Below are 11,965 nucleotides of genomic sequence, written 5' to 3'. Positions count from 1 at the left end.
TCAGGCAAGACCCTGGGACTATTCACCCAAGGGAATTCCAAGAGAGAGTCAGTCACTCCACTCATGGTGACCAATATCGATTCATCATTATTGTGCCAGGCACTGTAGAAAAACAGCATTTCCCTCTCTGACTCAGAGTTGTACCAATTAGAATGCTATTTTTGTTGGGTTGTTTCCCTCCATGTTTAATGTTATCGTATCTCTTCTTCCTTTTCTAAATAAATACAAGATTAAACAGCCTGGATAGTTCAGTTGGTTAGAGCGTGGTGCTGATATTCCTGTTTTGCAGGGAGTTGGACCAGATGACCCTCTGGGTCCCTTCCAACTCTGCAATTCTATGGTTCTAACATTTTATCCTGGGTTCTTTTGTTGCTGTGGCTGATTTGCTACTAAAAGTACTTGAATGACACCCACCCACAGCGAAGTGAAGCTCATGTGGACACAATGGGTAGAGGAAGAGGAGAAATGGTGATGGGCTCCATTCCACACAACTGGGTGAGGGTTGCCTGACAGTGGTGGACCTTCTCAGTATTTGGTGAGGGTTTCCTTCGAGGCCTGGACTCCTGGTCATTTAGTCACACAGCAGCACTTATGGGTCAGGTGGGTGTTGTGTGAAACTCTCATTTCCCTCAAATGTTCACTTTCCAAGCTTCAGCAGGTGTAGGAAACTGTCCCCTCTTCGGCTTGCAAATCATAAGGTCAACAGTTCTAGTCCACACAATGGGTTGAGCTCCCGTTGCCCAGTCCCAGCTCCTGTCAACCTAGCAGTTCAGAACCACACAAGCACGAGTAGACAAATAGGTACCACCGTGGTGGGAAGGTAAATGGCATTTCCATGCGTTCTGGTTTCTGTCATGGTGTCCTGTTACACCAGAAGCGGTTTAGTCATTCTGGCCACATGACCCTGAAAGCCATCTGTGAACAAACACCCTCTCCCTCGGCCTGAAAGCGGAGACGAGCACCATAGTCACTTTTGACTGGACTTAACCGTCCAGGGGTCCTTTACCTTTTACCTTACTTTACATGGGTAGTGCTGTGGGTTAAACCACAGAGCCTAGGGCTTGCCGATCAGAAGGTTGGCGGTTCGAATCCCCATGACAGGGTGAGCTCCCGTTGCTCAGTCCCAGCTCCTGCCAACCTAGCAGTTTGAAAGCACCTCAAAGTGGAAGTAGATAATAGGTACTGCTCCAGCGGGAAGGTAAATGCCATATTCGTGTGATGCTCTGGTTGACCAGAAGCGGCTTTGTCATGCTGGCCACATGACCTGGAAGCTGTACGCCGGCTCCTTCGGCCAATAATGCGAGATGAGTGCCGCAACCCCAGAGTTGGTCACGACTGGACCTAATGGTCAGGGGTCCCTTTACCTTTACCTTACCTACACAGTGAATCAGGCAAAGCTGGTGCATGTTTTCCCAGGGGGTACTCAATGGTATTCAAGGACACACAGAATCGGTACCTCTTTTTCTGGTTGTCAAAAAGTGTGGCACTTACTGTAGCAACTTCACAGTGAGTACCAGCACCTATTTTTCAAGGAAAACAGCAGGGGGCAAAGCTGCTCCATCTTGGAGTCCTTCTACATGCTGAGGGTGTAAGGGGCGGGGGAGAGAAAAGCTCTTAAAAGGAAAGGCTTTAGAGTAATTTTTAGCTCTCTCGCTGCAAGTGTGGGAAGTTTGAGCAGAGGGAATTTGGTCTCAAGGTTGAAGCCTCTGTGGGGTTGGAGCACTTTCTTAATAGAGCCACAAGCATGGCCTTGGGCATAGCCAAGGGGCAGCAGCTGCTCCCATCCCCAATCAAGTAAGTAAATAAAAACACTTAACTAAAGGTAGAAATTGTAGAAAGATGTTGACAGGTTTTTCTGAGAATATTGGGTCAAAGGAAAGCAAGAAAGAACCTGATAGAGGATGGGGACAGGTGGGTGTTCTGCCCCCCCCCAACATAAATCCTGGCTACACCCATTGCCATGAGTGGCAGAAGAGACTTCTCTTTCTTCTCCAAGTCCATCCATTCCCCTTGGAGAGGCACCATAGAGGGGTCAGAAAGCTCCCAACCAATTAATGATCCCTGAAGATCACACTGCAGCCCATAAATATCTCCCGGCTTTCCTTCAGGTTCTGGCAAATTCAGGTTTGCTACAGTTGTGACATTGGGGTGCCAAGGGCTTGTCCGAGCGGGGCTTCGGCTGAAGGTGGAATCCAGAACATCCGGCCAGAAACTGCGGTAAGGAACCAGAGGGGGGGGTGAGGATTAGCAACCAGTGGCCCCAGTCATAACAGCAAGAGCCTATCTGGGTGTTTGTCTTGGAGAAACCAATTCTGGCTGCATATTAAAAAGAGAGAGCAGATTTCAAACAAACAAACAAAAACAACCCCAGATAATAGAAAGCCCTTCTTCCTGCAGTACGTACTTAAACTATGGAACACCCTTCCACAAGAGGCAATGATGGCCTCTACCATGTTTCTCCGAAAAGAAGACACCGTCTTATATTTATTTTTCCTCAAAAAAGCACGCTATGGCTTATTTTCAGGGGATGTCTTATTTTTCCCCCTCCTCCTCCTGCCACGGCCGGCATTGCTGCTGCACCTATCACTATGTCTTATTTTCGGGGTATGGGTTATATTCCTTGAACGCTTAAAAATCCTGCTACGGCTTATTTTATGGCTACGGCTTATTTTCGGAGAAACAGGGGTAATTTGGATGGCTTTAAAAGAGGATTAGACAGGTCCGTGGAGGAGGAGAGGGCTATCCATGGATACTAGACAGGATGGCTCTGCTCTGCTTCCACAGTTGGATTCTGGAGCCCAGATGCTGGAAACCACAGGAGGGGGGAGAGCTCTTGTGTTCGAATCCTGCTTGCAGGTTTCCCATACTCAGCATCTGGTTGGCCAATGTGAGAGCAGGATCCTGGACAAGATTGGCCCCCCACAGGCCTGACCTGGCAAGATCTTCTTAGGTTCTCGGCCCATACTCTCTACTGAGCAAAACCAGGCAATTTGCAAGCAAAATGGCCTTTGCTGACTCCCAGGTCTCCTCCAGACAACCTGATTGTTGAACGTTCCTCCTGCTCTGCTGGTTTGCTGAACATTCATCCTGATTAGCCTGCGGGGCCTTCCTGTTAATCATTCATTCATTCTAAGGGCATTTCCTGGCCACTTTCCTTATAAAAAGCCATTAAAAGATGAAGGATTTGTTGTACTAAGGCAACTAAGAGCTTTGAGCCACTTTAATTGTGCAGATTTGCCTTTCTGCTCTCTGCTGAGATCCCTTTGCAAAAGAGCTAGTGGCAGCCTAGAAACAACACTGATTTAAATTTGAGTATGATGGGAAGCTAACATTGGCACTCACCCTTTCAAAACTGGAGAAATAAAGCTCCTGTTTTATGGATGCATGTCCTGCAGCAAAATCAGCACCCTTGGTGGATGAATCACAGAACTGTAGGGTTGGAAGGGACCCCGAGGGTCATCTAGTCCTGCCCCCTGCAATGCAAGGATCCCAGCTAAAGCATCCATGGCAGATGCCCACCCGACCTCTGCTTACAAACCTCCAAGGAAGGAGAGTCCACCCCCTTCCAAGGGACTGTGTTCCACTGCCAAGCACCTTTGATGTTCCTTTAGCATGTTGGGGGGCTCAGACACTGGACCCTGCTTGTCTTCCTCACCCATCTGCTTTTCTTTTTTATATATGAATTTATTTATTTGGTTTTTCAGATTAAAATTTTACAGTCACATATCCAACATACAACATAGAAAAAAGATTCCAGAGAATCTCCTGGACTCCCCTCCTCCCCTTGGTGTGTCCTACTGTTAATCTTATTTCCTCCTGCATCTTTTACAAAAATCCAAATCTTTTACCTCTCCACTGTCTCCAAAGTTCACCATTAAACTACAAGTGATATTCCAACCCTACTAATGATTTTAACTGTTTACAATGGTTTTTAAGATAAGTTATGAATTTCCCCCATTCCTTATTAAAATGTTGGTCTTTCTGATTTCTGATTCTTCTGCTCATTTTAGACAGCTCTACAATTCTATAATTCTATAACTTAAGGCCCTTCCCCCCCCCCAAGCAGTTTTGTTCCCTCCTGCACAAAAGCTGGTGTAGCTTTTAAGGCTCAAATTGTTGCTTTGAGTTCCACAGTTCTGTTTCCTCATGCAAGTTCTGATGGCCAGTGTCACAGCTCAGTGGCTGCAAAAGGTCCTGGGTTCAATCTCTGGCATCATCACGAAAAGACCCATCTCTGAAGCCCTGGAGAGCCAAAGGCAGGTCAGTGTGGTAGATAATCCTGACCTAGAGAAATAAAGGGTCTCACCCTAGAATTCGTGAACATCCAATGATGCAGAATACAGTGGAACCTCGGTTTACGAACCCCTCGGTTTATGAATTTTTGGTTTACGAACGCCGTAGACCCATCTGGAACGGATTAATTCACTTTCCATTACTTTCAATGGGAAAGTTCGCTTCAGTTTATGAACGCTTCAGTTTATGAACAGACTTCCGGAACCAATTGTGTTCATAAACCGAGGTACCACTGTACTGGGAAAGTCCGGACGGATAAGAGAAAGTCCTTCTCCACACATAGCAGAGTTAAACGATGGAGCTCATGCCTGCAAAAACCAGTAGCGGCCCCCAACTTGGATGGCTTTAAATGAGGATTAGACAAGTTCACCATCTGGCTGTCCGCTGTGAGAAGATGGTGCTGGACTAGATGGGTCATTGTTCTGATCCAGCAGGCTCCTCTTGGGATCCTTTGACTTGGTGGGAGGCAGTTTCACTGCTCCTACAATGTTCCTCACAGAAGTTCTCTCTCCTTCCTTCTCCTCCAGGAAGCATGCTCAGTGATGATGACCTGATCTCTCCAACAAGAGCATCATGTGCGCTTGCAACTGCAGTTCCCAGGCCAACCCCTCCTCGTTCATCCTGCTGGGAATCCCAGGGCTGGAAAGTGTTCAACACTGGCTCTCCATCCCGCTCTCTTCCATGTACCTCATCACCATCTTGGGCAACAGCACGATCTTAGTGGTCATCAAGATGGAGCCCAGCCTCCACAAGCCCATGTACATCTTCCTCTCCATGCTGGCTGCCCTCGACCTGGCTGTCTCGACCGCAACCCTGCCCAAGATGCTCTGGACCTTCCTGTTCAATGCCGGCGAGATCAGCTTTGGTGGGTGTCTGGCTCAGATGTTCTTCACCCACTCTTTCTCCGTGATGGAGGCCACCGTCCTGGTGGCCATGGCCTTTGACCGCTATGTGGCCATATGCTCCCCGCTGCGCTACGAGGCCATTTTGACCAAGCCTGTCCTCCTCAAGATTGGGGTGGTGGTGGTGGCCCGAGCAGTTGTTCTCATCACCCCGTTCCCGGTCCTTGCAAGGCGGCTGCCTTTCTGCAGAAGCCACCTGGTGCCCCATACCTATTGCCAGCACATGGCTGTAGTGAAGCTGGCCTGCACTGACGTCACGGTCAACAGCCTGTACGGGCTGAGCGTGGCCCTCCACGTGGGCATAACCGACGTCCTGCTCATCGGCCTCTCTTATGGCATGATTCTCCGTGCCGTCCTCCGCCTGCCCTCCAAGGAGGCTCGCCTCAAGGCCTTCAACACCTGCGGCTCCCACATCTGCGTCATATTGATTGCCTTCGTCCCAGGACTCTTCTCCATCCTGACGCACCGCTTTGGCCACAAGGTGGCTCCACATGCCCGCGTCCTCCTGGCTAACCTCTACCTGCTGCTGCCGGCTACCCTCAACCCCATCATCTACGGGGTCAAGACCAAGGAGATCCGCAACAGAGTGTTCGGCAAGTTTTGGAAGAGGAAAGGCTTGTACTGAAGGCACTGCAGGCATCGGAAGGGCGTCCTTGCCCACGTGGGGAGCAAAAAGACATTGGAGCAATCAGGGAACCCTATGAATGCAACATAACTGGAGACATTGGGGCAGAATGCTGCAACATGATTGCTGGCCACAGTGAGGCCTTGTCGGCCTATAAAACCTGTGCTCTGGAATCCGCAATGGCTGCCAATTTGCTGCCAGGCCAAGTTCAAGGTTTTGATTCCTGCATTGCAGGGGGTTGGGCTAGATGACCCCGGGTACCCCTCCAACTCTACAATTCTATGGAGGGGAGACCAGTTTGCCTTACCATCTCTGTACCCAGTCAACTGCTACATGAAAGCTGTTCCTCATTTGTAAGAACTCAGTCATTTAGTGTGGCAGCGTCTGAACTTCGGAACTCCCTGCCTCTTGACATCAGGCAAGCAGGTGCTTTCCCTGTACTTTTTTGGCACCTGCTAAGCACATTTATTGTTAGGTTAGAGCCAATAAGTGATGAGGCTCAGCTGTCGGACTTGGCTGATAGCGCGGAACTGGAAGGGAGGCTTGTTTTGAGGAACTGGCTGAGAGGGGTGAGCAGATGGCAGAAATACATCAAACCTCAGAAGAGAGTTTGTCCAAGTCTGTTCCTAGGTCTTTAAGGTTACAGGAACGCAGGAGGGGAGGGTTACAGGATAAGAGGAAATGGCAATTACAGAGAGAGAGGCAGAGGGCGTTGTTCGAGCATAGGGTTAAAAGGAGACGAAATCACGCTAGAGAGCTAGATGAGTCATAATCTGATTAACTAGTGACCTTGAGCATGAAGCTGCAGTCTTTCTTGTGGTTGCTTGCCTTTGTTTTCTATTTGGAATAAATCGCACTATTCACAAACAGACCGTGTGCCTGTCATTGCAGTTGCTTACATTTATATTTTTTATTTATTTATTTTCCATTATTATTATTTTTAGGTAAATATTAAATTTATTAGTTTTCATAAAACATACAAGAAAAAGTCATACTATACCCTTCCAGTTCAACCCCCCCAAACTCAAGAACAAGAAATTTCTGTTAACATAAATTTGGTACCTTTCCCACCCCCCTGTGCTTTCCCACCCCCCTCCCTTTGACCCTCTCCCCCACCACACCTCAACTTCCTTATCCTTATCCTTTATATTCTATACTTTCATTGCAATCTTTTTAACACAGTTATGTTTAGACAAGCCTACCCAGACATGTAGAATGGTAGTAGTAATAATAATAATAGTAATAATAATAATAATTTATTATTTGTACCCCGCCCATCTGGCTGGGTTTCCGTGTAGAATGTTGTCCAATTATGCAATTGGTAAACAACAGTAAACACAGCCTTGTGAGACAGAAGGATAGCAGATCTGCCTACGACAACTTTGGCTGTGTTGTAGAAGCGTTGCAAAAAACTCCTTGCCCAGTACACTTCCGTCCAAATATCAAGCCTCGTTTCTAAACGGTCCAGGAATTTTCCTTCCCAGTTTAGATAACAGTCCGTGGCAGTGGAAGCTTTTATCCAGCTTTCTATGCCTGTGAAAATAAATCACTTTCACTCCCTTGTTCATTAAAACAGAGAAGATTTATTAAGGCAACTCCAGCCAGGAGAAGTCAGGTCCATCTCGGCTGGAAACTGCGACGAACAACAGAACAAAAACAGACAATGTCATATATTACCAGCCATCTGTCAGGAATGCTTTGATGGTGTTTCCTGCTTGGCAGGGGGTTGGACTGGATGGCCCTTGTGGTCTCTTCCTACTCTATGATTCTATGATTCTATTACAGATACACAATAGCAACAGGTACTACTTCCTATTTCCTGTTTACATGACACGTCATAGGGCCCCTCGTGATACAGGACGACTGCTGAGCTATTAACCCTCTCAGCTCACATTCCGCAGCCACTCTGGGCAGCTTCCAACAAAGATTAAAAATACATTAAATAAATACATACAAGAATACTGATATTTGTTTTGTATCTGCTTTTCATTTATTGCTGATTTTATATTTGCAACGTTTTTGAGAGTTGTGTTTTTACCGACGAATTAATTTCATTGACTTTGCAAATCGCTTTGATATTTATTTGTTTGTTTGTTTTTACATTCAAGCAGTGTATAAATTTTGTGAAGTGAATGAATGAATGAACGAATAGAAAATGGCTGCTAAACGCTAAGAGTGGCTTAGCTGTGAGCTACGTGTCACTTGACTATAACTTTAATAAATAATAAAACAGCAGTGCACATATAATAAAGAACAATCATCCTAGAGTTTAAAATTCATTTTGCACACCATCCAACCGTTTGACTTCACTCCCAAAGGTGCACTCCTCTGTTGTCTCCTGAGACAGACGGATGCCAGCCAACATGTCTTGGTTGTGTCAAAGCTGGCCAGCCAAACAGAGCTCCCAGCAAAGCAGGATTTTACCAGAGTTCCTAAATCAAGCTGGTAAATCCTAAATCCATCACTCAGACACCACACCTGCCACATTCACACCTTGGTGCTTGATGGAAGCAGAGCCAAGGGGGCTTGTGGGGCACCCATCTGGCCCCATCATATTCAGGGGGGCTGAAAGGCCATCTTGTAGCTTGAATCCATTGCTCCGTGTCCGCTTCTCTGGAGCAGCAGAAAACAACCTTTCTCCCTCCTCTATATTGCATCCTTTTACCTGTATATATTTGAACATGGCTATCATATCACCCCTTAACCTTCTCTTCTCCAGGCTAAACATACCCAGCTCCCTAAGCCGTTCCTCATAAGGCATCGTTTCCAGGCCTTTGACCATTTTGGTTGCCCTCCTCTGGACACGTTCCAGCTTGTCAGTATCCTTCTTGAACTGTGGTGCCCATAGAGCCGAGCAACCAAACAAAACTCTTGAGATCGGGATGGAAAATGCTGCTTTTCTTTTTTGTGTGTATAATTTTTATTAAGTTTTCTATTTTACATTTTAAAATATTCGTTAAACAACCTTAAAATGTCAGTGACTTCTCTTCTTCTCTTTCCATGGTTCATTTTGCATACTGTAAATCCCTGCATATTTTACATAAACTAAACCATTCAGTATTCCATTAATACATCCTTCAAGACTTGTTTACACTGCTGAATTTATCTTAATGCTGCCAACGTTTTCAAGTGTACACCATTTCCCCCCATAAATTCAACAAACATTTTCCAATCTTCTGTAAACATGTGTTCATAGAATCATAGAATCATAGAGTTGGAAGAGACCACAAGGGCCATCCAGTCCAACCCCCTGCCAAGCAGGAAACACCATCAAAGCATTCTTGACATATGCCTGTCAAGCCTCTGCTTAAAGACCTCCAAAGAAGGAGACTCCACCACACTCCTTGGTAGCAAATTCCACTGCCGAACAGCTCTTACTGTCAGGAAGTTCTTCCTAATGTTGAGGTGGAATTTTCTTTCTTGAAGTTTGAATCCATTGCTCCGTGTCCGCTTCTCTGGAGCAACAGAAAACAATCCTTCTCCTTCCTCCATATGACATCATTTTATATATTTGAACATGGCTATCATATCACCCCTTAACCTTCTCTTCTCCAGGCTAAACATACCCAGCTCCCTAAGCCGTTCCTCATAAGGCATCATTTCCAGGCCTCTGACCATTTTTGTTGCCCTCTTCTGGACACGTTCCAGCTTGTCAGTATCCTTCTTGAACTGTGGTGCCCAGAACTGGACACAGTACTCCAGGTGAGGTCTGACCAGAGCAGAATACAGTGGTACTATTACTTCCCTAGATCTAGATGCTATACTCTTATTGATGCAGCCCAGAATTGCATTGGCTTTTTTAGCTGCTGCATCACACTGCTGACTCATGTCAAGTCTGTGGTCTACCAAGACTCCTAGATCCTTTTCACATGTACTGCTCTCAAGCCAGGTGTCACCCATCCTGTATTTGTGCTTTTCATTTTTTTTGCCCAAGTGTAGTACCTTACATTTCTCCTTGTTAAAATTCATCTTGTTTGCTTTGGCCCAGTTGTCTAATCTGTTAAGGTCATTTTGAAATGTGATCCTGTCCTCTGGGACAGGTGTTGTTCTTGTTCTCTTATTCTATACAGTATGTTAGATCCGCAAGCTGCACATATTCCATCAGTTTAAGTTGCCATTCTTCTTTAGTTGGGACCTTGCTCGTTTTCAATTTAGGGGCTAACATAACACAGGCCGCAGTAAAGGTAAAGGGACCCCTGACTGTTAAGTCCAGTCGCGAACGACTCTGGGATTGCGGCACTCATCTCGCTTTACTGGCTGAGAGAGCCGACGTTTGTCCTCAGACAGCTGGTCATGTGGCCAGCATGACTAAGCCACTCTGGCGAACCAGAGCAGCACACGGAAACACCGTTTACCTTCCCGCTGTAGCCGTACCTATTTATCTACTTGCACTTTGACGTGCTTTCGAACTGCTAAGACGGCAGGAGCAGGGACTGAGCAACGGGAGCTCACCCCATCGCAGGGATTCGAACCGCCAACCTCCTGATCGGCAAGCCCTAGGCTCTGTGGTTTAACCCACAGCTCCACTCGGGTCCCCAGGCCGCAGTAGTGGCCTACATAAATAGCCTTCTTTGACACCTGGTGCCCAAGGCCTTGCGGTGGCCCTGGTTACCAGAGGCCATGCCAGGGACAGTCCTCAGGATGAGGGCATAGGAGATGAGGATGAAGAGCAGGTCAGAACTCTCCGTACACCCAAGTTCAGCCCACGACTTCAGCGCCTCAATCATTCTGCCCGGACACTGAGGTCCAGCACCAAGGGCCTTCTGGCGGTTCCCTTGTTGCGAGATGCCAAGTTGCAGGGAACTAGGCAGAGGGCCTTCTCGGTGGTGGCGCCTGCCCTGTGGAACGCCCTCCCAACAGATGTCAAAGAGGAAAACAACTACCAGATTTTTAGAAGACATCTGAAGGCAGCCCTGTTCAGGGGGCTTTTAATGTTTAATAGATTATTGTGTTTTATTTTTCTGTTGGAAGCCGCCCAGAGTGGCTGGGGAAACCCAGCCAGATGGGCAGGGTATAAATAATAAATTATTATTATTATTATAAATTATTATTACAAAGTGCTAACAGAGGGGGGCCATGCTGACGCCGCCACTGCGATGTGCTACAGTGATGGTTCCAGGAGGAGGGCCGGACAGAGAGGTCCCAAGGGGACAGTTGGGTGGTGAGGCCCATAGAGCAGGAGGAGTGGACAGGGGAAGCAGAATCAGTATGCACAGAGATAACCACCGAAGCCGAGTGGCCACAGGAACCAGAGTTGCGACTGAGCGGGCCGGCTGCACCAGACCAAATGGCCCTGTCGCATCCAGTAGCCCTGGAACACGAGTCAAAACCAGAACTCCTGACCGAGAAACACTCCAGGCAGCAACGCCTACGTAGGCGGCCAGCGTACATCGAGGACTATGAATGCAAACCTCCTGGGCACAACTGGAACTTATAGGGGAGGGGCGTTATGTACTGGGCTTGGATCTAGGAACAATATGCAGGTAGGATCCAGAAGTCCTGTAGGAGCAGCCAAATCAGCCTCTTGGGCGGGGACTTGAATCAGCCAATCACGCAGGACCCATTGTATAAATAATGTATATCTAGCCAGAGGTTTGGGGGTGGGGGAATTGATTCACTGTATACTATGAGCTGAAATAAAGAGCATGAAATCAATACTCTACTCTGAGTATATTTCGGTTTTGGGGGGTGAGCTCAAGCAGTGGGGAGATTGCAAGGCCTGCCGGGGCAGTTGGTTGCGGTGATGGACAGCAAAGCCAGAGCAGAGTCTGGGGTGCAGTACCTCACAATTCCACCAGAGGGCTGGGGCCTCTCTCTGATTGGCTACCGCAGAAGAGAGGGGTGGAGCCCGCAATTTGGAGGGAGAATAAAGGAAGCCGTTTCTGGGGGAATTTTTAGAAAGGGCTGGATTTTGAGATGGGGGAGAGGGAAGGTTGGGAGAAGATGGGGATGAGGAGGTTGGAGGGAGGGAGAAGGGGCTCTGATCTTCTGTGAGGAGAATATCTCTAGAGCCAGAGGAAGGAGCCTCACAGCTTGGAAGGGGAGACCTTGTTGAGGGTCTGGAGAGAGTATTCAGGCGGGAGTGAAGCATAGCTGCCAAGTTTTCCCTTTTCTTGCGAGGAAGCCTATTCAGCATAAGGGAATT

The 11,965-nt window shown here is 47.4% G+C and overlaps 2 protein-coding genes across 2 annotated transcripts in view; both read left to right on the top strand.

Moving 5' to 3' along the window:
• Positions 1-11,965, top strand: part of LOC132592059 (zinc finger protein OZF-like) — a 91,094-nt gene that overhangs the window by 28,158 nt on the left and 50,971 nt on the right. The gene's annotated exons all lie outside the window — the stretch shown is intronic.
• LOC118085034 (olfactory receptor 52L1-like) lies at positions 4,867-11,257 on the top strand. The gene is made up of 4 exons (XM_035115291.2): positions 4,867-5,781; positions 9,861-9,889; positions 10,436-10,493; positions 10,940-11,257. Exons 1-4 carry the CDS (start codon positions 4,867-4,869, stop codon positions 11,255-11,257), a joined length of 1,320 nt encoding a protein of 439 aa, XP_034971182.2.

Source organism: Zootoca vivipara, chromosome 4, assembly GCF_963506605.1.
Source record: "Zootoca vivipara chromosome 4, rZooViv1.1, whole genome shotgun sequence".
In the NCBI taxonomy this organism is placed as follows: domain Eukaryota; kingdom Metazoa; phylum Chordata; class Lepidosauria; order Squamata; family Lacertidae; genus Zootoca; species Zootoca vivipara.
The sequence above is the reverse complement of the archived record's forward strand: the minus strand, read 5'-3'. Positions and strand labels throughout refer to the sequence as shown.